This window comes from Garra rufa, chromosome 16 (assembly GCF_049309525.1).
Source record: "Garra rufa chromosome 16, GarRuf1.0, whole genome shotgun sequence".
NCBI lineage: Eukaryota > Metazoa > Chordata > Actinopteri > Cypriniformes > Cyprinidae > Garra > Garra rufa.
In genome coordinates this window covers 42,878,556-42,906,191 of record NC_133376.1, presented here as the reverse complement: position 1 = coordinate 42,906,191, position 27,636 = coordinate 42,878,556, and the positions used below count along the sequence as shown (strand labels likewise).

At 34.4% G+C, this 27,636-nt stretch overlaps 2 protein-coding genes across 2 annotated transcripts in view; one reads left to right on the top strand and one right to left on the bottom strand.

The window, feature by feature from the left end:
* The first annotated feature begins 2,449 nt into the window (after positions 1 to 2,449).
* fbxl3l (F-box and leucine-rich repeat protein 3, like) lies at positions 2,450 to 21,934 on the top strand. The gene is made up of 5 exons (XM_073821107.1): positions 2,450 to 2,481; positions 7,587 to 7,959; positions 10,464 to 10,586; positions 18,363 to 18,534; positions 20,878 to 21,934. Exons 1-5 carry the CDS (start codon positions 2,450 to 2,452, stop codon positions 21,519 to 21,521), a joined length of 1,344 nt encoding a protein of 447 aa, XP_073677208.1. The 3' UTR covers positions 21,522 to 21,934.
* Positions 21,935 to 24,636: 2,702 nt separating this feature from the next.
* Positions 24,637 to 27,636, bottom strand: part of atp10b (ATPase phospholipid transporting 10B) — a 100,282-nt gene continuing 97,282 nt past the window's right edge. The window contains exon 20 of the mRNA XM_073820261.1: positions 24,637 to 26,250. The gene's annotated coding sequence lies outside the window, so the exon portion shown is untranslated. The remainder of the gene's footprint in view (positions 26,251 to 27,636) is intronic.

Genomic DNA, 27,636 nt, shown 5'->3' with positions numbered 1-27,636 from the left:
ACCAAAATAGTTGACGGTATAGACATTCATAATACCATCATACATCCCCTTTTAAAGTTATTAACTATTCCACTTTATAGTCCACATATATATTTTATGTTTGTCAGGAGGCATCTCAAAGGCATTCCTATGTATAACTATGTACAGGTATGTAAAAATTTAAATATTGACGGAAAGTCCATTTATTTTAATAATTTGTTTCAAAAAGTGAAACTTGTATGTTATATTAGTTTACTACACACAAAGTGAAATATTTCAAGCCTTTGTTTCAATTTTAATGATTATGGATTAAAGATTAAAAAAAAAATCCAGTATTTCACAAAATTAGAATATCATGACAAAGTTCAACATTGTAGGCTCCCTGTGTCCTAATCTAGTCAGCTAATTAACACAAAACACCTGCAAAGGTTTCCTCAGCCTTTAAAATGTCTCAGTCTGGCTTAGTAGGCTTCACTTCTGACTTGACGGTTGTGCAGAAGACCATCATTGACACCCTCCATAAGGAGGAAAAGTCTCAAAAGGCAATTGCAAAAGAAGCTAGATGCTCACAGAGCGCAGTATCAAAGTATGACTGTAGCCTTGAGAGGACTGTCAGTGCATCAAGCACCACCACATACAGACGTCTGCATGACAGCGGCTACAGCTGGAGAATTCCATGCGTCAAGCCACTCCTGAACCAAAAACAATGTCAGAAGCGTCTGTGCTGAGCTCAGGAGAAAAAGTACTGGTCTATTGCTCAGTGGTCCCAAGTCCTGTTTTCAGATGAAAGCAAATTTTGCATTTCATTTGGAAATCAAGGTCCCAGAGTCTGGAGGAAGACCAGAGAGGCACAAAAGTCAAGCTGCTTAAAGTCCAGTGTGATTTTTCCACAGTCAGTGATGGTTTGGGGAGCATGTCATCTACTTGAGTGGGTCCATTGTCTTTCATCAAGTCCACAGTCAACGCAGCTGTCTACCAGGAAATTTTAGAGCACTTCATGCTTCCTGCTGCCGACAAGCTTTCTGGAGATGATGATTTTATTTTCCAGCAGGATTTGGCACCTGCCCACAAAGCCAAAACTACCAGTACCTGGTTTAATAGCCATGGAATAACTGTACTTGATTGGCCGGCAAACTCGCCTGACTTAAACCCCATTGAAAATCTATGGGGTATTGTCAAAAGGAAGATGAGGGAACAGAGACCCTGAAATGCAGACGAGCTGAAGGCCAATATCAAAGCAATTTGGGCTACTATAACACCTCCACTGTGTCAAAGGCTGATCGCCTCCATGCCACGCCACCTTGATGCTGGAATTAGTGCAATAAAGTACTGAGGACATAATACAGTACATTAACACACTTTTTTTTATTGGTCACATAAAATATTCTAATTTTGTCAAATACTGGATTTGTTTTGTTTTTTGTCTTTAATCCATAATCATCAAAATTGAAACAAATAAAGGCTTGAAATATTTCACTTTGTGTGTAGTGAACTAATATAACATACAAGTTTCACTATTTGAAACAAATTGTTGATATTCTAATTCTAATTTTTTGGCACATACATGCATTTCACGATACTAGGCTACTATTTTAATATTTTATTTTTTAGACTATGTTTAGCTGTTTCTACTGGTTAAACACTAACATGACTAAACAGTCTTTTTTAGATGCCAGCTGTGACACTGATATTGCAATGATTCATATTCAGACTGGCTAGAGATTCACTGAGTGCTGAAGGCTTTACTTCTATATTACAAACATATTCACTGCCAACGAAACAGTTGTCCCGTTCCAGCCAACAGAACTGGGAATCAGAGGAACAAGTTGTATGAGAACTGATATTCGTCAACAAAGCCAGAAAGCTGAGGATGAGATGCAGGACGCCTTATTTAACTTGTCAATAGCGGCAGATTCTCATTACTCTGAGCTCGTGAGAGGCTTAACGCAGGGTGACGTTTCTCTTTGACACACTGACCTACTTTCGCGGAGCTACGTGCGCGTGCAAAGATCCATAGAAGATGATGATTTATTAACTCGCTCAGGTAACACAGGAAAACTTGGAATATTTTTAAAAACATGTTTATATAAATATGATGTCTTTAAATTAAATAAAAACGAAGCATGCTATAGTATAAAATAAATGTGCAATGCGCATATAACAAGCAGGTTTAGCGCAGTGGCTGATTCATTTGTATGTATAGTTTAAACCAAGCAAAAAAGCAAAAACACCTCTGATTTGAGATCTGGGTTGTATGACATTGAAACTGCATCCATCTGAGGCGCGCGCCCTGATGCGGTGGGCAGATATCGTGCACGATCCATGTTTTCTCGTGCTCACGTGCAGCGCGCTCCCCGTGCAGAGCTCTTTATTACTGGACGCTGGAAAGCAACAGAGACACAGTCAGAGAATGTCCGTTTGCAACTGCTAAAACTTCGGAGCAAAGCTAACCAGAGTATTTTGGAATGGTATGCCTTTCTATGTTGAAGAAGCTTGGAACAAGTGAGTATATGATATGATATTTGTAGTCAACTATAGCGATAAAGGTTTCCTCTCTAGTGCAGAATATTGATTAGTTTGTTGCTGAGGTTTGGGATTTGTATATCTGTCTGTATATAAGGGGTGTATATGAAGCAATAATTGCTTAAATGCCATAATTTATTTTATTGTATTGTTTTTTTAGTTAGTTTCCTCTAATAAGCTGTATACAGTGTATATATAATATGCTCACACAGATAAATCGTCTTACACCTTTAGAGAAAATGCTTATTTTTGATTTAATACTGCAATGCAAAAGGTTCATTACGGATTATATTGTTTGCATAACTAAGTTTGGGAGTTTCTTATGTCTGCCTTTAATTAGGTGCAGCTTAAATAAACTTTACCTGATAAACTGAAAACCTGATGATCATGTTCTCAAACATGATTAATGAATCATCTAGAGTTTCCTGTGCTTTGGTGGAAGTAAAAACAACTGTTCACTTCACATAGTACAGTAATTGTCAGAAATTGTAGTAGTTACCCAGAATCAGCACAAAACTATTTATGCCATTTTAACTTTTCTTTAAACTTATTGAAAATTTAGAAACTCTGGGAAATCAAAGCTGCATTTATTTGATCAAAACACAGTAAAATTGTGAAATATTTTTACAATTTAAAAGAACTGTTTTCTATTTTAATATATTTTAAAATGTAATTTATTTCTGTGATGTAAAGCTACATTTTCAGCATCATTACTTTAGTTTTTAGTGTCACATGATCCTTCAGAAGTCAGTCTAATATGTTGATTTGAAAGAGTTTCCTGTGCTTCAGAGGAACAAAAAACATATTTTTTAGTAGCACAGAATCTGAAATATTTATGTATATAACTTTTTTGTTTAAACTTTTTCAAAACCTTTTGGAAAACAAGCTGCATTTATTTGATCAAGAACACAGTGAAAACAGTGTTTGTAATTTTGGTTGGTTTATTTTAAAATGTAATTTATTTCTGTAAAGCTGAAATTTTAGAATCATTATTTCAGATGTAAAAAGATGTAAAAACATCTTTTAACCTCACATAGTACAGTAAATGTCAGAAATGGCACAAAATGGTAAATATTTATGCCATTTCAACTTTTCTTTGTTTAAACTTTTTAAAATCTAGAAACTTTTTGGAAGAAAAAACATCTTTTAACTTAACATAGTACAGTAAGTGTCAGAAATGTTATTTGTAACCCAGAAATAGCACAGAAACTGAAATATTTATGCCATTGAAACTTTTCTAGAAACTTTTTGGAAAACAGAGTTGAAGTTATTTGATCAAAAACACAGTAAAAATTGTGAAGTACTATTACAATTTAAAAGAACTGTTTTCTATTTTAATACATTTTAAAATGAATTTATTTCTGTGATGCAAAGCAGAATTTTCAGCATCATTACCCCAGTCTTCACTGTCACATGATCCTTCAGAAATCAGTCTAATATACTGATTTGAAAGAGTTTCCTGTGCTTCAGTGGAAGAAAAAACATTGTTTAACTTCACATTGTACAGTAAATGTGAGAAATTCTATTTGTTACCCAGAAATAGCACAGAAACTGAAATATTTATGCCATTTGAACTTTTCTTTGTTTAAACTTCTTCAAAATCTAGAAACCTTTTGGAAAACAAAACTAAAAACATAGTAAAACTGTAAAATATTATTACCATTTAAAAGAACTGTTTTCTATTTTAATATATTTTATAATGTAATTTATTTCTATGATGTAAAGCTGAATTTTTAGAATCATTATTTCAGTGTCACATAAATAAATTCATAAATCAGTCTAATATGCTGATTTGAAAGATTATTTCTGTGATGTAAAAACATTTTTTAACCTCACATAGTACAGTAAATGTCAGAAATGGCACAAAATCGTAAATATTTATGCCATTTGAACTTTTCTTTGTTTAAACTTCTTCAAAATCTAGAAACCTTTTGGAAAACAAAACTAAAAACATAGTAAAACTGTAAAATATTATTACCATTTAAAAGAACTGTTTTCTATTTTAATATATTTTAAAATGTAATTTATTTCTGTGATCAAAGCTGAATTTTCAGCATCATTTCTCCAGTCTTCAGTGTCACATGATCCTTCAGAAATCAGTCTAATATACTGATTTGAAAGAGTTTCCTGTGCTTCAGTGGAAGAAAAAACATTGTTTAACTTCACATAGTACAGTAAATGTGAGAAATTCTATTTGTTACCCAGAAATAGCACAGAAACTGAAATATTTATGCCATTTGAACTTTTCTTTGTTTAAACTTCTTCAAAATCTAGAAACCTTTTGGAAAACAAAACTAAAAACTAGAGCTGGGCGGTATGACCAAAAATTTATATCACGGTATTTTTCAAAATTATACGGTATCACGGTATATGACGGTATTTTTGTTTTTTTCATGCATGACTAGGTGTTAACCACATTTCCTAATAAATTAAAGAATAATTACTGCAGTATATTGGCTTGCATTGACCGGACTAGTATTAACCCAGGTTTGATTGGTCTCACAAAATGCTGCTGTTCACAAAGAAGTGACAGTGGCACTCATAATTGTAATGAGGTGAAGAAATCAGAATTCATGATTTGCAGTCAAAATACACAACACTTTATTGTGCATTCTTCACAAGTTCACATTTACAAGTCTACGCGTTTCTCTTCCAGCAGGAGGCGCTGTCAGATTGGTAGTACACAAAGTAGCGCAACAAATGATTTTGAAACGTGCAGCGCTCATATTTATTCAATGGATAGCCTTTTGAAGTTTCATCGCAATTTTTGTCTTTCAGTCCCCACATTTTAGACCACCTGAAATCATAATTATGACTTTCATAACCCCCTAATAACACTGCAGTCATCAATGAAAATTAAGAGCTTTATTTAAGACTTTCAAAAACAAACCTTACACAAAATACGTTTCTTTTTTTTTCTTTTTTTCCCACCATGTTCGGGGCACAAGAAAAATATTAAGGGACTAAATTAATATCAGCATATGAAGTATAATCGTCTCTCATTGTCTGAAAGAATGCACATCAGATGCTTAAAGTCAGTTTTTACTTTCACTTTAACATATTGATCAGTTTCCACGTTGCTTGTGTGATATCCATTGGCTTTAAAACATAAATATTAATAAAAATACAGTATATAGAAAAGACATATCTTTAAAATATTGCGACGTAACACCAACGTAAAGCCATTGTTTTTCTCTCACTGAAAGCTTCATCTGTCTGCGCACAATGCGCCGATCTCTGCTCTCATCTCTGCAGACACACCCCCTCTTGAAATTTCGGCATTACAAGTTTTGCAAATCGCTAACCCTGGGTCTTTCTCAGATATACTGAAATACGTCCACACCTCAGATGTGTTGCTTCAGACAAGCACGTGCAAGCTGCGGTTTCTGTTTGCGTCAACATATGTGTTCCCGACGCTTTGTACGCACACACTCACCGGTATTGGGGTATATGAAAAATGAATATCATTAAAAAAAAAACCACCGGTATTCGGTATGAAAAGGTATACCGCCCAGCCCTACTAAAAACATAGTAAAACTGTAAAATATTATTACCATTTAAAAGAACTGTTTTCTATTTTAATATATTTTAAAATGTAATTTATTTCTGTGATGTAAAGCTGAATTTTTAGAATCATTATTTCAGTGTCACATAAATAAATTCATAAATCAGTCTAATATGCTGATTTGAAAGATTATTTCTGTGATGTAAAAACATTTAACCTCACATAGTACAGTAAATGTCAGAAATGGCACAAAATCGTAAATATTTATGCCATTTGAACTTTTCTTTGTTTAAACTTCAAAATCTAGAAACCTTTTGGAAAACAAAACTAAAAACATAGTAAAACTGTAAAATATTATTACCATTTAAAAGAACCGTTTTCTATTTTAATATATTTTAAAATGTAATTTATTTCTGTGATCAAAGCTGAATTTTCAGCATCATTTCTCCAGTCTTTAGTGTCACATGATCCTTCAGAAATCAGTCTAATATGATGATTTGAAAGAGTTTCCTGTGTTTCAGAGGAAGGAAAAGCATCTTTTAACTTTACATAGTACAGTAAATGTCAGAAATGTTATTAGTAACCCAGAAATAGCACAGAAACTGAAATATTTATGCCATTTAAACTTTTTCAAAATCTAGAAACCTTTTGGAAAACAAAGTTGAATTTATTTGATCAAAAACACAGTAAAAACAGTAAAATTGTGAAATATTTTTACAATTTAAAAGAGCTGTTTTCTATTTTAATATATTTTAAAATGTAATTTATTTCTGTGATAAAAGCTGAATTTTCAGCATCATTACTCCAGTCTTCAGTGTCACATGATCCTTTAGAAATCAGTCCAATATAATGATTTGAAAGAGTTCCTGTGCTTTAGAAGAGGAAAACATATTTGAAATATTATTACAATTTAAAAGAACCGTTTTCTATTTTAATATATTTTAAAATGTAATTTATTTCAGTGATCAAAGCTGAATTTTCAGCATCATTACTCCAGTCTTCAGTGTCACATGATCCTTTAGAAATCAGTCCAATATACTGATTTGAAAGAGTTCCTGTGCCTCAGAAGAGGAAAACATATTTGAAATATTATTACCATTTAAAAGAACCGTTTTCTATTTTAATATATTTTAAAATGTAATTTATTTCAGTGATTTACAGCTGAATTTTCAGCATCATTACTCCAGTCTTCAGTGTCACATGATCCTTTAGAAATCAGTCCAATATACTGATTTGAAAGAGTTCCTGTGCCTCAGAAGAGGAAAACATATTTGAAATATTATTACAATTTAAAAGAACTGTTTACTATTTTAATATATTTTAAAATGTAATTCATTTCAGTGATTTAAAGCAGAATTTTCAGCATCATTTCTCCAGTCTTTAGTGTCACAGATTCCTTCAGAAATCAGTCTAATATGATGATTTGCTGCTCAATTATTATTAATAATAATAATAATATATTAATAATAATTTTATACTGGCCACAATACTGGTCTAGTCTAATTTTGATGTTTCACAATGTATAAGACTGTAACAACCTAGTTAGTTTCTGAATCCTGTGTTTTTTTCCACTCAACAGGATGAAAAGAAGACGATCTAAGTGTCAGAGTTTCACCCCGTCTGAGGGCAGAAACAAGAGACACAGGAGTAGCGCACCAACATATGCTCAGACGGGGTCGTCCGCCTCACAGAAACACACAGAGGAGACGTGGGGCAATCTGCCACACCACGTGGTCCTGCACATATTCCAGTACCTGTCTCTGGTGGACCGGGCTCGAGCGTCTTCCGTGTGTCGCCGGTGGAACGAAGTCTTTCACATCCCAGATCTCTGGAGGAGATTCGAGTTCGAGCTGAACCAGCCGGCCACGTCGTACCTGAGGTCCACGCACCCAGATCTCATCCAGCAGATCATCAAACGACACGCTCAGCACCTGCAGTACGTCAGCTTTAAGGTAGGCCGGATTTAGAAAGGGTTATCTGCAAACAGTGTTAAATAGAAAAATACAGTAAAAACAGTAAAAATGCAAAATATTATTACAAATGTAAAAGTGCTGTTTTCTATGTGAATATATTTTAAAATGTAATTTATTCCTGTGATCAAAGCTGAATTTTCAGCATCATTACTCCAGTCTTCAGTGTCACATGATCCTTCAGAAATCATTCTAAAATGCTGATTTGCTGCTCAGGAAACATTTTTGATTACCAATAAAGAAAGCTGGGCTGCCAAATATTTTTGTAGAAACTGTGAATCTTTGATACAGAAACAGAAAGTTCAAAAGCATTGTTTTAAAACCAAAAATATTTATAACATTTTAAGTCTTTACCATTACTTTTCATCAGTTTAACATTTATGCATTGTCCTGGTGAATAAAAGTATTAATTTCATTGATCATTTTCATGTGATCACATGATATTAATTTGCATGGTTAATGCTCAAAATGTTAAAACCTTACCATATGATCTGTTTGAATGTTATTAAAAAACGAAAATGTTATACATGTACAGTGCCTTGGAAAAGCATTCATACCCCTTCATTTTTTTCCATTTAGTTTTGTTGCAGCATTATGTTAAACTGCTTTAAATTAGTTTTTCCCCCACATCAATTTACACTCCATACACCATAATAATGACAAAGCAAAAACCAGGTTTGCAAATTTTACAAATGTATTAAAAATAAAACACTGAAATAAGTACATTGCATAAGTGTTCATACCCTTAACTCAGTACATAGTTGAAGCACCTTTACAGCCTCAAGTCTTTTTGGGTCTGATGTGAGTTAATTCTAATATGAAAGATACTAAGATCATCATTTAGCTAAAATAAAAAGCTTTTGTAACATTATACACTATACCATTCAAAGTAATATCGGTGTCATTTCAGTCAGTATTTATTTATCTTTTGGGGAAAAATTATGTAAATTGATGCTTTTATAGCAAATGTGTAATTTTAAAGAAATTCTGTCATTGTTCACGCTGTCATACTTTTACTTATTTACCTTGCACTTTTTCTTTCCTCTTTTGAACACAAAAGATGATATTTTGAAGAATCATGAGTTATTGGTACCCATTGACTTCCATAGTATTTTTTTCATACTATGGAAGTCACTGTCTACCAGCAGCTATTTGGTTACCAACATTTTTAAAAGTCTTTTGTGTTCAACAGATGAAAGAAACTAATTTGGAACAACTTGTAAATCACTTCTGTAAATGACAGAATTTTCATTTCTGGGTGAACTGGCTCTTTAATTAGATAAAAATAAAAAAAAAGTAAGAAAAACAGTAAGATCTTGTTTTTTAAAGAAGTCTCTGCTCACCAAGCCTGCATTTATTAAATCCAAAGTACAGCAAAAACAGTACAATTCTGAAATATTTTTACTATTTAAAACAACGGTTTTCTATTTGCATACATTTTTAAAAGTAATGTATTCCTGTGATTTCAAAGCTAATTTTTAGCATCATTACTCCAGTCACGGTTCTTCAGAAATCTAATATTCTGATTTGCTGCTTAAAAAAATATAATTTTTATGTTGAAAACGGCCGAGTAGAATTTCTCAGGTTTCAGTTAAACAGCAGAACAGCATTTATCTGAAATATAAATCATATGTAACAAATGTTTTTATCATCACTTTTGGTCAATTTAAAGCATCCTTGCTAAATAAAACTGTTAATTTCCATAATTCCCATCAATAAATACTGACTGAAATGACACAAACTATCACTTTGAATGGTATAGTGAATAATGTTACAAAACCTTTTTATTTCAGATAAATGTTGATCTTAGTATCTTTCTTTTCAAAGAATCCTGAAAAAAAAAAAGTGTACTCAACTGTTTCACAGTATAATAAGCTTTATATTGATGTATGGTTTGTAAGGATAGGACAATATTTGGCCGAGATACATCTATTTGAAATCTGGAATCTGAGGGTGCAAAAAAATCAAAATACTGAGAAAATCGCCTTTAAAGTTGTCCAAATTAAGTTCTTAACAATGCATATTACTAATCAAAAATTTAATTTTGATATATTTATAGTAGGAATTTTACAAAAAATCTTCATGGAACATGATCTTTACTTAATTTCCTAATGATTTTTGGCATAAAAGAAAAATCAATAATTTTGACCCATACAATGTATTTTTGGCTATTGCTACAAATATACCCCAGCGACTTAAGACTGGTTTTGTGGTCCAGGGTCACATATTTATAATAATATTAATATTAGAATGATTTGTGAAGGATCATATGACTTTCAAGACTAAATTTAATGATGCTAAAAATTCAGCTTTGATCAGAGGAATAAATTACATTTTCAAATATATTCAAATCGAAAGCAGTTATTTTAAATAGTAAAAATATTTTACAATATTACTGCTTTTGCAGTATTTAAAAGTAAACAAATGCAGCCTTATTGAGAGAGAAAAAAAAACTTTTTTTTTTTTTTTTTTTAAACACCATTCAGGTTGACAGCTGCACAGAATCTGCAGAAGCAGCTTGCGATATCCTCTCACAGCTGGTGAACTGCACCATTAAAACACTGGGTCTGATCTCCACTGCAAGGCCGAGCTTCATGGACGTGTCCCAGGTAAACCAGAAACATATTCACCCTTAACATACAACGCCAAGCAGCCGAACATGACATCAAACATCGGTTTTAAACCCTGTCGCTAGTTGAAAAATACATGCCACAGCTGTCAAAAATAGGATTGCTATAGCATGTCATTTCACCCTCCACAAAATCCTGACAGTCTGAAACACGGCAGTATAACCGGTATCGAAAGTGACAAGTTGAGGCTCGCTGTGGCTTACTTAGTCACAAAAGATTTTAAAACAAAGAGAGCCGGATTTCTTTATATAACTACCGACTTGATGGAGGGGAATTTAGAGGATTAATCACACTGTAATGTGACTTTCAGCTGCCTCTGCTTTGCTTGTTTGTGTCCTTCTTTCTATTTAGGGTTGTCACACTAAAGATCTGGATGAGTCAGTGCCCTCACCTGGAGGCCTGATTATCCTTCAGTTGTTTTTTTTCTCTTTATCTAGTGTACTTTGTCAAAACATTCAGACGAGGAAATAATCAACAGTGCAAAAATAGAACATAACAGTTGGTTCAGGAAGTAAAAACAGATAAAGACTGACCTACTGTGAGCTCTGAGGTTGTTAATCAATGGTGTATGCTTTTGTTAAAAGCCATCTGTCTACATTTTTTTTTTTAAATAACAGCTGAATTTATGGTGAGAAACTACATTACCCACAATGCTCTACAGAAAATTCCACCAATTAGACAATTTCACATGTTTCGTCATTAAATGATTACATAAACTAGTGAATTAAACCAGTTCTCCGTTAGGATTACAGGTAGTAATATTATAAATAATGTCTTATCATTTCCCTTTATAAGACCTCAGTATATCATCGGGAGCCACACGTGTTAATTTTGCATTTGAAAGATGAATGGAAAACATACTTTCAGTAAAAGCGCAGCTGAGAAAGCGGACAGGCGCTTAGTAAATATTTAAGTAAAAAAGTAAATATTACTAATACTGTCCAACAGTTACGCCAAATGATTCCAGAAGGAGTCAGCATATATTGGTCTGAATAGGTCAAAACTATTGATAACTGAAGGACTAATTAGTTAACTATCACTTTAACTAATCAAAATGAACTTGAAATTACACAAAAATATCTTTGAAGGAGTCTGTTTTTAGTCACCATTGAGCTGAGTTTAATTAAGTACACAAGCAATACTGCCCTACAAAGGCAAAGTGCAGTAACTACGCCAACACTGAAACTGAGAAAAATGTCTTTTTTAGTTTTTACACCATATAATGGTATTAGTTTGGATTTCGTATTTACTGCGATTTTGACACTCTCTTTTCTCTGAGACTTTGCCATAAGACAAAACGGTTGTCACAAAGCCCATTTTAAGCCTTAACTCAATTTTGACCAAATGTGTACTTACTGTGCTTTGCCTTTGGAGGGCAGAATACATGAATAATGTTTTTTACTGTACTGTAATTTTCTTTTTTTCTTTTTGAAGCAGTGTAAAAATGCTTAGAGAGCAGGTCATATGTTTTTTTTTTTAAGTGTCCTAATTTATAATTTATACCAGGTGCGTTGCTAGAGTTGGGAGAGATAAGGGATTTAGCCCCATGAGAAAAAAAAAAAACTCTTCCATAATTTATTTAAAATACATTAATTTCATACTAAGTAAAATTTAATCCATTAACATATTTATTGACATATCACTTGCTCATATAAAATTATAATTTATCTTCATTTGGAGTATTTTGTTACTGCACAATGCACTTTTCTTTATATTTTGCCTGTTATGTGTTTTAAAATCACTATTAATAAAGACTGTATGATCTCTGTATTTAAATGCAATATATTTAAAGTGGACCTGAAGTATACTTGCAGTAGTTCAACTTTAACAATTAAATATACAGTAGGTATATCTTTAGTTGGACTTCAGCACTACTTCCACACAATTATTTCAGTTAAATTAAGTTAGTTCATAGTTAGTTAGAACTTTTTGTTTATGTCAAAACTGAAACTAAGCCGTTCACACAGAATGCATTATTTCGAGTACTTTCTAGAGGGACGTCTCTCACCGTTGCACTTGTTTAGAAAGCAATGCAAAATTAGTGCATGCATGCATACATACATACATTCATGATACTGTTTTGTTTATAGTCAGTTAAGCAGCTTAAATTAATTATAATTAAACATAATGCACTTTTTTTTTTAAAGATAGTCATGGTATTTTATTGCTTTGAACAAAACGTGCATTAGTACACTCTTAAAAATAAAAGGTGCTTCAAGCGATGCCATTGAAGAACCATTTTTGGTTACATGAAGAACCATCCAGTCAAAGGTTCTTTAAAGAACCATTTCTTGCATAACTTTTTATAATCTGAAGAACCTTGCCACTAAGAATTTTTGTGAAAAAGAAAGATTCTTCAGATATTAAAAGGTTCTTTACGGAACCATTTAGACAAAAGTTCTTCTATGGCATCGTGAGCACCTTTATTTTTAAGACTGTAGGCTAATATTTTGCTCGAAGCGCCCTCTTGTGGCCTCAGGAGAGAAGCCAAAAGCTTTTTTTCACCCCTACTGAAATTATGCATTTTAAATTCGAATAAAATTTGAATATTAATATGTAAAGGAACCGTATGTAGGATTGTGGCCAAAACTGGTACTGCAATCACTTTCAAAATACTGTAGAACGGTGTATCCCCTCCCCCCTGACTCGAGGTTGCCAGATAAGCTGCAGGATCCAGCAGGAACATAGGCTGCTACAAGGAGCTTCCAATGGCAAGTGACGAGTCGTACACAATAATTTTTTTTTCTTCTGTTAGTTATGTTTATGCTTCACGAGAGATGTTTTGTGAAGTAATTATGTATCGCAAAAATTTACTAATGGCGATTAGCCAAATATTCCGTAAAGATGTACTGTAATACCACATTTCAGTCGGAACATAGATTGTTTTCATACCCTGCTAGTGGTGCGATGTAAAGCTTTTTATGAACTCATTTAGCACAGTGACCGTGGAAAATCCACTGTGTACTTGAGCAAAGTTAGCCATAGATGAATCTTACCTGTCCAGGAGAAAATCAGCAACGTTGGCGTCTGTCTTCAAATTCTTCTCCGTTTTCAGCCGTCTCCATCTTTCAAAGGCATCTCCTATACAAATTCTAGTTTTATTTATTTTGGACTTTGTCACGACGTATTGACGTATTTCGGATTCATAACAAGGTCTTTTAGGTTTCGTAACGTTATACATGTTTTATCCGACACGTTCGTAGCTGCAGCTGTAACTAGAGCAGAGCTGGCAACCCAGATCACAAAACTCTACTGACTTTGTGATTGGTAGATAGCTGGAGGGTGGAGCCTCAGACCAAAACACAAAATGACAACAATAACATCAGTTGAGGGCTGCAACTTTCACCTTTAAATGACAATATCCTGGCCGGACCACTGTTGTCAGTGATATAAGTATTTGAAATGAACATGATTTCTTAATGTCTAGTGCCATTTTATGATTAACTGAAATAAATTTCTTACATACAGTTCCTTTAATATTAAAGTGCAAAAATTTAGTTTTTCAACCATTTTGACAGCCCTAGTCTCCGCAGTTGGTATTGATGTCCGCAAGTTAAGGAGAGACACTGCAGGTTTTTTTTCCATGCACCTGTCAAGTTTGAGATTTTGGGCTTTTTGGTGTTTCATACAGTGTTTTTTCAGACTAGTGGAAAGAAAACACCCAAAATGTTTCTTTTACAGCACTTTATCTATTTGTGTCAATAGATTTCAATTATAATACATATTTTTAAAGGCCGTTTTCTCAGAATGAGTTTTTTCTTCTAGACTGAGCCATAAATCTCCACTTCAGTAGCACTTACACGCACCAAACTTGACATTTTTATTCCCGTCTATATTTGTTCATATACAATTTGCTTGATTTTATACATTTTACTGACCCCAAAACTCTTAAAAACACATGTTTTCTGTCTGTTCTAAGTTTTTTTTCTGAATTACTGAGTGACAAAATCCCCTCTGTAAAAACATTTGACTCTAATATGTCAAAAAAAATTAAACAAGAATTTTGAAACTGACTTCATCCAGTGTTTAGATTTTTGTACTGGAAATGTATGCAAATAAGCGCATATTTCATTAAATAATGCCTCATTTGTAGGGCTGCACGATTAATCGTTTTTAAACCGAAATCGCGATTTGAAAGGGTGCGATTTTCAAATCGCAAGAGCTGCGATTATTTCGATTAATTATCAACTGTGGTAACAAGCATATAAATCGTTTTTGACAGGTCGCTTCATGTGCATATTACATCTTCATGCTTATATTACGTTTGATGCAGAGTTTAACCAATAGGGGGCATTTTAACACTGCATGTAGAGACGTGCACAGGACGTATTTTTCAATCCTGCATCCGCAGAAATATGTTTATCTCGTTCCGTTCCCGCCTCGACATTCATGTTTTGTCCCGCTTCTGTCCGCAAAAGCCCGCATAAAAGTAACCTTTATAGTTGTTGTTTTTTCAGTACATCAATTGAATTTACATGAAACAGATCTCGTAAGTTTCACAAAACCCCAGCATAAACGTCCCCGATAAAAATATTTGTTATAGCCTATAGGCTAAGCATCAACATTCACAAACCACTGTTATTCTTAACAGAAAATGCAAGCAGACACAGCTCCTTTAAAGCTGATATCTCAGTTTATACGCGAACTTATCAAGCTCTACAATGAATAATATGCACAATGAATCTTTCACAATGTCTACACTTCGTGTGTTTTAATTCGTGAGCACGCAATATTCAGCACTGTGCAAGAACATTTGAGCAGTGAGTGGATTCTAACTTAAACACCTCTGATGACTGCCTATCCCTGTGCTTACTAATCATAGCTGTAAGTTGTATACTAGTTGTTCTTGCTGCTTTTGTGCAATAGATGAATAACAATGTTTTGTTTTTTAAAATATTTTGTTTAGATATTTCTATTTTGCGGGAGTCCCGCGAATCATTTTATTTTCCCGCGTCCCGCACAGCCGCACTCTCCCATCAAGTTATGTTCCGCGCCGCATTCGTTTGCGTCGGGTCCCGCTGTACTCTCGTATCTACTGCATGTACTGAGCAAATAACGGTAACGCCATTTGGAAAAGATGAGCGGGAGCAGCGGCTAAACTTCCCAACAAAGTGTCTCTTAATGTAGGTTATCATCAGTGTTTTACTAATGTAAAATAGTTTACAGAGTGTTTGGATTCCTAAAAGATTTTAATTATATTTTGTTATAAAATAATGTTATTTATGTATGTATGTATGTATGTATGTATGTAATCTTTTAGGATTTTATATAATAAAATATAATATTTTTATTAATTAATTTTGTATAATAGTATATATTTTATTTTAAAAGATTTAAATAATATTTTATTATATCATTTTAATTGTTAATTCAATTTTATTTAAGATACTGTAGTTATTTTCTTAATTTGTCATGACAACTTTATTTAAAAAATGACAACAATGTTTAAGAGGTTTTAAATAAACAGTAGAACAGTGTAGCATACTTTGTGATTATGCTTGGTCTTTCTTTGGTGCTGTTAAAACCACCATATCAAACTTGTAGCTCTTTTATGAAATAGTAGTAAATCGCATTTTAAATCGCAAATCGCAATTTTGATCAGAAAAATCGCAATTCGATTTTTTCTCTAAATCGTGCAGCCCTACTCATTTGCATATTAAAACCTAACATTTTAGAAAACTTGTAATAGAAATAAAATTGCAATTATCAATGTAATTAATCAACTGAGTAAGTAAGGCGATAACTATTAGTTTTTTTTTTTTTTTTTACCCTATTCACCTGCAGTGTCTCGCCTTAAAGCAACCCCAATAATGTCACATTTAGTCCCTGGAATGCAAATTTACCAGGAGAACCCTGACAAAAAGTGTGTATTTTACACCCTGGAACACAATTTCTAATGGGGGACCCCCCTGAAAACCTGATAGGGCTAGTTTTGAGTATTGGTCAGGTTTTGTTCAGTGTTGTTTTCGTCAACGATGACGATGACGAAATCATTTCGTTGACGCCACTTTTTTCCATGACGATAACGAGACGTTGACGAGATAAAAATGGCTCGTTGATGACTAAAACATAACAAGACGTGAGTTTTCGTTGACGAGATGAGAATAGACGAAAATGTTAGTGGGTGGTCCGTCAGACGTTTAAAATGCATGACATTTCTGCTTATTGTGTATGTCAATCAAAACCTAAAACGTATCTGCCGCCATGGCAAGCCGTTTTAGCATTAAATACTCTTTGCCATCAGTGTTGTTTTTGACAACCATCTTAGATTTAGTCTTAGTCTTAGTCTTTTGGACTAAAATGCTTCTTAGTCAAATTTTAGTCACTTCTATATGTGATAGTTTTAGTCCAATTTTAGTCGACGAAAAGTCAAAAAGGTTTTAGTCTAGTTTTAGTCAAAAAAAAGGGAAAAAAGTAGTCTTTTAACAAATTAATGTAGGTCAGTAAGTATTTTGCTGTTGGGTAGTGTCACTTATAAGTTCTGAAAATAGCAGATCTATAGTTCAACACAATGTGAGCTTCCGGATCGACTATTTTCACCAATAATTACAATAATGAAGGAATGTTTTAGAACATAAAAGACAAACAAGGATGGAATGCTAAAACCGCTTGCCATACTAGTATAGCAAAGAGTATTTAATGCTAAAACGGCTTGCCATAGCGGAAGATACTTTTTCGGTTTTGATTGGCATGCACAATAAGCGGAAATGTCATGCATTTTAAACGTCTGACGGACCACCCACTAACATTTGTCTATTCTCGTCTCGTCAACGAAAACTCACACACGTCTCGTCATGTTTTAGTCATCACCGAGCCATTTTTATCTCGTCATCGTCTCGTTATCGTCATGAAAAAAAGTGGCGTCAACGAAATGATTTCGTCATCGTCATCGTTGACGAAAACAACACTGTTTGCCATACTACTATGGCAAGCCGTTTTAGCATTCTATCCTTGTTTGTCTTTTATGTTTTAAAACATTCCTTCATTATTGTAATTATTGGTAAAAATAGTCGATCCGGAAGCTCACATTGTGTTGAACTATAGATCTGCTATTTTCAGAACTTATAAGTGACACTACCCAACAGCAAAATACTTACTGACCTACATTAATTTGTTAAAAGACTACTTTTTCCCCTTTTTTGACTAAAACTAGACTAAAACCTTCTTGACTTTTCGTCAGTTAAAATTGGACTAAAACTATCACATATAAAAGTGACTAAAATTTGACTAAAACTAATAACCATTTTAGTCCAAAAGACTAAGACTAAGACTAAATCTAAGATGGTTGTCAAAAACAACACTGGTTTTGTTATGAAAACCTGGCAACCCTAATGCACCTTTAATGAATAAAATAATGACATAAAAACATTTTAAAACTTATGCAAGCGAATCAAGCCCAGAGCCAAAAATGTGGCTCTTTTGAGAGATAAATGTTTGATTAAAAACTTTGCAGACTGTTTACATTGAATAGCTACATTACAAACTGCAAAAAAACAAACAAAAAAACAAACAAAAAGAAAACATATGACCTGCTTTTTAAACTCAAATGTGATTTTAACAAGTATAACATATAATGATGTGTTTGTGGTTTTATGTTGATAGTTGTAGACATGTTTGAAAATGAACCAGCATGTCTACAACACAAACAGCAACAAAGCAGGGTGACCTCTGTGAAATAATGAAATAACGCTTGATGTAAAGGGTACGAGAAGCCCGCGGCTCTGACTTTGCTTGTCTTGTCTGGTCTGTTCTCAGTCGCACTTTGTCTCGGCTCTGACGGTGGTGTTTGTGAATTCCAAGTCCCTATCCTCTATAAAAATTGATGACACACCGGTTGATGACCCTTCCCTGAAGGTACTGGTCGCCAACAACAGTGACACGCTCAAGCTGCTGAAGATGAGTAGCTGTCCTCATGTGTCTCCTGCAGGTCAGTGCGTCACCCTCTGAGTCATGCCAGCTCCAATATGAATATAGAAATTGTCTTCAAGTCAACAGGAAATACAAATCGACCCATTTACTTTTTAATATACATTCCTGGTCTTACTGAGCATGGGTTTATTCATCCAATTAACTTATATGCAACTGAATAAGTTAATATAGGTCATGGTACTGTACATCCTTAAAACCCACAATTAAAATGTCTTTATGATTTTATTAACATCCAAATGTTTTCATAAATTATTCCACATAGCCTAAAAAAACACACCACATAAGCCTATCTATTTTACCTGCACGCAGCACAGATATACTGTATATGTTATCCTATTGTTAGACTGAAAATTATTATTATCAGTGGTAGCTACTGTATGAGATGCCTGGATGCTTTCAACTCATTTCCTATGGAACTGTCACCAACTGAACTGCAGCGCTCAAACTATTTCAAATATAGTAAATTAAGCTACAAACTCGATTATAATGCACAATATCAATCTAACGGGCATTTTAAGGTATATATTAACATATTAATGTGTTTTCACTAGTAAGCAGTTTCTAGGCTGATAAGATTAGGAACTACACTTCCTTTCCGGCGTAATAGTCAAGGAAGTTTGCTGCCGTAATATGGCCGAAGCAGGCGGAGTATTATCAGAAATGAGTTCCCAGCTAGTTTAGCATTTGCACATGTGCTGCGTGGTATTACTGCTCCTTCTTCAGCCTTATTACGCGAATCATTTAATTCAGTTCGTGAATCATTTGATTCATTTTGGGACGTCAGAGGGAGTTTGTGAATCATTTGATTCATTTCAGGACTTTAAAGGGAGTTCGCTAATCATTTCGTTCAGTTCGTGAATCATTTCGTTCATTTTGGGACTTTAGAGGGAGTTCGTGAATCATTTGATTCATTTCGGGACTTTAGAGCGAGTTTGCAAATCATTTGATTCAATTTGGGAATTCAGCAGGGGTTCGCGAATCATTTGATTCTATTCGGGAATTCAGCAGGGGTTCGCGATTCATTTGATTCAGTTCGGGACGTCGGAGGGAGTTTGTGATTCATTTCATTCATTTGAGGACTATAAAGGGAGTTCGCGAATCATTTCATTCAGTTCGTGAATCATTTGATTCATTTTGTGACATTAGAGGAAGTTTGTGAATCATTTGATTCATTTCGGGACTTTAGAGGAAGTTCGTGAATCATTTGATTCATTTTGGGACTTTAGAGGAAGCTTGTGAATCATTCGATTCAGTTCCGGACGTCAGAGGAAGTTTGTGAATCATTTAATTCATTTGAGGACTATAAAGGGAGTTCGCGAATCATTTCATTAAGTTTGTGAATCATTTGATTCATTTTGTGACTTTAGAGGAAGTTTGTGAATCATTTGATTCATTTCAGGACGTCAGAGGGAGTTTGTGAATCATTTCATTCATTTCAGGACTTTAAAGGGAGTTTGCGAATCATTTCATTTAGTTCGTGAAGGGAGTTTGTGAATCTTTAGAGGGAGTTTGTGAATCATTTGATTCATTTCGGGACTTTAGAGCGAGTTTGCGAATCATTTGATTCAGTTCGGGACGTCAGAGGGAGTTTGTGAATCATTCGATTCAGTTCGGGACGTCAGAGGGAGTTTGCGAATCATTTGATTCAGTTCGGGACGTCAGAGGGAGTTTGTGAATCATTCGATTCAGTTCGGGACGTCAGAGGGAGTTTGTGAATCATTTGATTCAGTTCGGGACGTCAGAGGGAGTTTGTGAATCATTTCATTTAGTTCGGGACGTCGGAGGGAGTTTGTGAATCATTTCATTTAGTTCGGGAAGTCGGAGGGAGTTTGTGAATCATTTCATTTAGTTCGGGACGTCAGAGGGAGTTTGTGAATCATTTCATTCATTTCAGGACTTTAAAGGGAGTTTGCGAATCATTTCATTTAGTTCGTGAAGGGAGTTTGTGAATCTTTAGAGGGAGTTTGCGAATCATTTGATTCAATTCGGGAATTCAGCAGGGGTTCGCGATTCATTTGATTCAGTTGATCATGCATGCATTTAATTAGGTTTTAAAAAATGCCCACAAAGGGTAAAATAAAAAAATTCAGCTGTCCTAAACTTGCCAGGATATCAGCACAAAAGCACACTCAGTAAAGGACTGAATATACTAATACTTATTATATAGGTCTAATTATCATTATCAGCAAAATTCCAGAAGATATCTAGATATAATTTTTTGTAAACATCACACACCCCTCTTGTCAAGTGTGTCGTTTGCGATGGGTCCTCAATGAAACGGTTGTAATCACCTACCCTTGTTCATGAACCCAAGTTCACCTTTGGTTTCTCCCTTATCCAGGCATCCTGTGTGTGGCGGATCAGTGTCACGGCCTGCGCGAACTGGCTCTTAACTACCACCTGCTGAGCGACGAGCTCCTCCTGGCGCTGTCCTCTGAGAAACACGTCCACCTGGAGCACCTGCGCATCGACGTGGTGAGCGAAAACCCGGGCCAAACGCAGTTCCACACCATCAAGAAGAGCAGCTGGGACGCCCTCATCCGCCACTCGCCCCAGGTCAACATCGTCATGTACTTCTTCCTTTACGAGGAGGAGTTCGAGCCCTTCTTCCGCGAGGAGACGCCCGTCACGCACCTGTACTTCGGCCGGGCCGTCAGTAAAGACATGCTGGGCCGCATCGGGCTCAACTGCCCGCGTCTCGTGGAGCTGGTGGTGTGCGCCAACGGGCTGGAGCCGCTGGACGAAGAGCTGATCCGCATCGCTGAACGCTGCAAGAGCCTGACGGCCATCGGCCTGGGCGAATGCGAGGTCACCTGCAGCGGCTTCATGGAGTTTGTGAAGATGTGCGGCGGCCGCTTGAGCCAGCTGTCCATCATGGAGGAGGTGCTCATCCCGGACAACACCTACAACATCGAGCAGATCCACAGCGAGGTCTCCAAACAACTGGGACGCCTTTGGTTTCCTGATATGATGCCCACGTGGTAGAAACACACTTACGCAGTCGTTAGACTGAACGGGCTAATTAAAATGTAGCATCTGGATCATTAGTGTGGGAGCGCTTCTGTAAAAACATGATTTGTGATTGGATCTCAGAGACGGGATTTCAACGCAGTGTTAACAGTTTCACACAAGTGTGCACACGTGAAACTGGCTCTTTATGTGAAGTTCATCGGCACGGAATGGCCCTGTGGGACTTGTTAAAGAGCTCGTATTTTATAGCCTAACCATTCTTTTGTAGGCTAACCAGAATAGGACTGGGCAATAAACAGCATCATTTCGAGATTGTGCTTACATTTAGGTCTTTTCACTCAGTATGGATTAATCTAGCTGCAGAAATAATGGTGACGGTCCGATCGTTCTGTGTAAATAAATGGCGCGGTTTCGTGACTTTCGCTGTGTTTTCAGCATCTGTCTCAATATTATGAGGACATGAACTTATTCTCCAGAGTTCCTCTGAGACTTTAAGAAGAAGTTCACTTCCAGAACCAAAATTTACAGATAATTTATTCACCCCCTTCTCATCCAAAATCTTCTTTCTTTTCTTCAGCTGTAAAGAAATTATGTTTTTTGAGGAAAACATTTCAGGATTGCTCTCCATATAATGGACTTCTGTGGTGCCCAGAGTTTAAACTGATTCAGTTTCAAAGGGCTCTTAATGATCCCAGAAGAGGAAGAAGGGTCTTATCTTCATTAAAAAAATAAAAAAAACAATTTATATACTTTTTAACCTCAAATGAGTGTCTGGTCTCTCTCTGTGATGTGCATGAGTAGTCTGTGCATCTTTGGTTCAAAACAGTTAGGGTAGGTCAAAAAAACATCCCATTTTCTCCTTCAACTTAACTTCAACAAAATAATTTCAGAATCATCCTACATCACTGTAGAAGTACCAACCCAGTGTTTGCAAAGTGAACATTCAAAGAAGATCAAACAGCCCTTACAAAAAAGGTAAAACAGCCATGTAGGAAGATTTTGAAAAAGTTTTGGTAAAAGTTATAACAACTCGAGAGGAAGACTGCAAAAAAAATGTTTGTGGTTGGCCAAACTGAATCAGGATTTCCAGAGCAAGAATCTTGACAATATTCATGTTTGTTCTTATCATTTCCAGTCAGGCGCACTCTTAAAAATAAAGGTGCTTTAAAAGGTTCTTCACAGCGATGCCATAGAGGAACCATTTTTGCTTCCACAAAGAACCATTCAGTCAAAGGTTTTTTAAAGAACCACCTCTTTCTTACTTTTTTAAAATCTAAAAGAACCTTTTGTGAAACAGAAAGGTTCTTCAGATGTTGAAGGTTCTTTATGCAACCATTTAGACAAAAAAGGTTCTTCTATGGCATCGTGAAGCACCTTTATTTTTAAGAGTATAGGTGAAATATTGGGCTAATATCTTAATACTGCTTTTATGTAATGTTACCCCTTATTAACTTTAGTTTGTCAAAATATTGTGCCCTCTCCTGCTTACTAAGTCCTTGCCTATATGTGACCCTGGACCACAAGACCAGTCTTAAGTCGCTGGGGTATATTTGTAGCAATAGCCAAAAATACATAGTATGGGTCAAAATTATTGATTTTTCTTTTATGCCAAAAATCATTAGAATATTAGGTAAAGATTATGTTCCATGAAGATTTTTTGTAAAATTCCTGCTATAAATATATGATCAAAATGTAATTTTTGATTAGTAATATGCATTGTTAAGAATCTAATTTGGACAACAAGGGATTTTTTTCAGTATTTTGATTTTTTTGCACCCTCAGATTCCAGATTTTCAAATAGATGTATCTCGGCCAAATATTTTCCTATCCTAACAAACCATACATCAATGGAAAGCTTATTTATTGAGCTTTCATATGATGTATACATCTCAGTTTTGTAAAATTTTACCTTATGACTGGTTTTGTGGTCCAGGGTCACATATGATTTAGCAGCTTAAGCGTTTTTTCCTGTGGTTTAGACAGCATAAGTTAGCAGAAACACATATTCAGTAGTACATTTACCTTGCAATCCATGCTGTTGTTTACATCTGAGTATCTCCAATATGGATGTGCATCACAAGTGCAAACCCTCTTTACTAGAGATATCCAGTAATCTGGCCAAATCTGGCTCACAAGATGCAATTTCTACAGAGTTTAGCTTTAACCCTAATCAAACACACCTGAGCATTCTAATCAATATCTGCAGGATCATTAGAAAATCACAGGTGAGTTTGATCAAAGCTGGAGCTAAACTCAGTTAACAAAGTTATGCCTACATTTTCAAGGTCTAACAAACATGTGGAAAGTATTTCCTTCCCCATGATAAACATTAATGTCGTATGATATGAAATATTCTGATCATAGTTTTGGCCATGTCGCCCTAAATGGTTAGAAAAATGGTTGATTTATAAAGTAGAAAGACAAAAAATCTTTGCCCATATTTTTTTTTTTATTTGCACATTAAATGCATTTTAGAAATGCACAAAATTCTTAATTTCAACAGGCCTTTCCTACTCATTTTTGTGTATTTGTCATTGCACATGTATAGCGTACAGAACATTCTGGCGCCTTTAAAACACTGTGCTGTTGTTTATTTGTAAATGTATAAACATTTAAAGTTTAATATGCATTTACACTGTCCTCTTATTAGTATGTTCATACTGTAAGTATCTTTTATCATGGGACTTCAGGTGTGTAGGATTTGGTGTAGCTGTAATGTACTTATAAACACCAAACCACTGTGTATTTTACTGTAATTAACAAAACAACTGTCAAACGAGCTCAGCTTTACTGGAAAAAGTGTTTTCATTAAACATGCTGTATGTTTGGTAGTATGTAGAATAATGCTTGAATTATTTACATTTCAAAGGGAGGTCTATATTAGGAGTGATTCACTACAAAACCTGTAACAAACTGTGGTATTATCATTTTTTTTAAATGTAAATCTGTTATTTTAAGTGATATTTTGTATTTCTCTTGAATTTGAATTTTGAATTGATTTGTGCCGAGTTTAAAATTTCAAATTCAAATTGTAAAAACAAATAAACATACAGAGAGAATTTTTACAGTTTTCTTTATTTTTAAATCACATTCACCTGTTACAGAATTAAATATCATTAAAAATGTTCATTAAAAATGCATTAAAAAGTGAAAGTTTGTTCACACTGTAAACAACACAAAAAACTGGTACCCTAAAAATGCAAACATTTAAATTAACTGGATTTATTCAAGTCAAAAATATTATTTAACATCACTGAACCAACCTAAACATTCATCATTCATCCACATCAAGTTAAATCAGGAAGAAACAGCTCTTTGAGGAAACATGTTTTTTTCTCTTATTAAAATAGTTTTTTCTTTTCTTCTCAAAAATACTTTCATTTACATACATGCTTTTTTTTTTTTTTACAAACACAAATCTCCATATTACATACAGATGTTTTATTAAATATTTTAAATTAGATTTATTTGGAGGTACATCACTTAATATACAAATCTGCACATAATAAATAACAATCCCCAATTTGCATATTTTAAAAATATTTTTAATATACAATTTGATTTAATTGTTTAACTTAGTTACAGACACTGCAGGCAAAAACACTGTTTTTTGATGCATTCGTCAAGTTTGAGATTCTGGGCTTTTTTGGTGTTTCATAAAGTGTTTTTTCAGACTAGTGGAAAGAAAACACCCAGAAGACACTGTTAAGTCTTTCTTTTATAGCACTTTGTCTATTTGTGTCAATAGATTTCAATTACAATCCATATTTTTAAAGGCCGTTGAGTTTTTTCTCCTAGACTGAGCCATAAATCTCCACTTTAGTAGAACTTGCACACCAAACTTGGCATTTTTACTCATGCCTATATTCTGAGGTTTTTACAAAGGGATTTGTTTTATATATAATTAGCTTGACTTTATACATCTCATTCCCCCCCCCCAAAAAAAAAAAATATATATATATTTTCTGTCTAAGTTTTATATGAGATTGAAATCTCCCCAAATCCCCTCTGTAAAAACATTTGACTCTAATATGTCAATAAAAAATAAACAAGAATTTTGAAACTGACTTCATCCAGTGAGATATTTGTACTAGAAATGTATGCAAATTAGCGTGTATTTCATTAAATAATGCTCATTTGCATATTTAAACCTAACATTTTAGAAAACTTGTAATGCAAAAAAAAGTGCAATTATCAATGTAATTAATCAACTGAGTGAGTAAGGAGATAACTATTAGTTAATTTTTTTACTCTATTCACCTGCAGTGTCTTACAAGAAGTCTTACAGTAACTGATCTGTCTGAAAACACTGTCGCATGGGTTTAATAAAGCGTGTGTTGTTCTGACATTCAGTCTTCAACCATCTTGTGTCTTCTCCCTCTCCCTAAATGGATGATTGTGTTTGCATTTCATCAGACCACCACTAGATAGCAGAAGCAGCCCGTCAGAAAGCCACCTGACATTGTTACATAAAACCGCCTTGGGTTCTGCAAATAGAACCACTTTTTTTTTCATAGCGAGCCTCACTGAGACGAGTCGTGCTCGCCAGGATTTGATCCGTCAGAGTGTGAGGTCACTGTGAGGGAAGAACGTCAGCCAGACGTCAGCAGGGCAATTAAATATTCAAATAACGGCGCAGGACTCTGTGATCCGCCTCGGCGTGTGACACGCACAGACATCAACAAGCGTTGCAAGCCAATAAATACATTAGGAATAGGAATTAATAAGAAGAAGGAGATCCAGCCTCCTTAACCCTCTGGTTGTGTTTGGGTCAGATTGACCTGTAAAAGATTTTCTTTTTTCAAAAAATACTAGTTAATGTTATTGCATTAGACTCAAACTTCCTGACTTTGTTTACACAGGGTATAAGGGTATTTTTTTATTTTCATCATTTTTTTGTGGGTTTTATTTCACCTAGTTACACTTGCGGTGTTCCCGGTCAAAAATGACCCGACTCTGAACAATTGCTTATAAATCTCTCATTATGCTATATTATCACCTAATATTGGATTCAATCTTTTTGTCAACTTGTTTTCTTTCATTTAGAACTAGTTTTGTGTTTCTATTTGCATCTGATTAATCGTAGGCCTCATTTAGCTGAAAGTAGGTACCTCATTTTTTGAGTTTAAAAAAGCATTTTGTATTAATAATTTTCACAAAATTAAACAAAAAATTCTAAAAATTTGCAGTGTTTATCACACCAGTGTGCTTTAATGTTTAATCAGGAAGTTTGCTTTTAAATGCTTTTATTTTGTACAAAATTGCAAAAAGTCACACTTGTGGTGTTTCTCGGTCAAAAATGACCCGACTCTGAACAATTGCTTATAAATCTCTCATTATGCTATATTATCACCTAATATTGGATTCATTCTTTTTGTCAACTTGTTTTCTTTCATTTAGGACTACTTTTGTGTTTCTATTTGCATCTGAGTAATCATACGCCTCATTTATCTGAGAGAAAGTACCTTGATTTTTGAGTGAAAAAATCTTTTTTTATAAATAATTTTCACAATAATACACAAAAAATTATAAAAACGTGCAGTGTTTATCACACCAGTGTGCTTTAATGTTTAATCAGGATGTTTGCTTTTAAATGCTTTTATTTTGTTCAAAATTGCTAAAAGTCACACTTGCGGTGTTCCCGGGTCAAAAATGAACAATTGCTTATAAATCTCTAATTTTTCTATATTATCACCAAATATTGGATTCCTTCTTTCTGATTAAGCATTAAAGCACACTAGTGTGATAAATTTTAATATTTCTTTAGTTCATTTTGTGAAAATTACTCATAAAAAAATATTTTTTCACTCAAAAAATCAGGTGCCTACTTTCAGATAAATGAGGCCTACGATTACTCAGATGCAAATAGAAACACAAAACCAGTCCTAAATTAAAGAAAACAAATGACAAAAAGACTGAATCCAATATTAGGTGATAATCTAGCAGAATGAGAGATTTATAAGCAGTTGTTTGGAGTCTGGTCATTTTTGACCCGGGAACACCACGAGTGTGACTTTTTGCAATTTTGTACAAAATAAAAGCATTTAAAAGTAAACTTCCTGATTAAACATTAAAGCACACTAGTGTGATAGACAGTGCAAATTTTTATAATTTTTTATCTCATATTATG

Bases quoted from the DNA above. Each gene is read 5' to 3' on its own strand.
- fbxl3l (XM_073821107.1), top strand. From the start codon at position 2,450: ATGCCTTTCTATGTTGAAGAAGCTTGGAACAA. The intron at 10,587-18,362 runs GTAAACCAGAAA...GTCTGTTCTCAG, and splicing joins GCTTCATGGACGTGTCCCAG to TCGCACTTTGTCTCGGCTCT. The intron at 18,535-20,877 runs GTCAGTGCGTCA...TCCCTTATCCAG, and splicing joins TCCTCATGTGTCTCCTGCAG to GCATCCTGTGTGTGGCGGAT.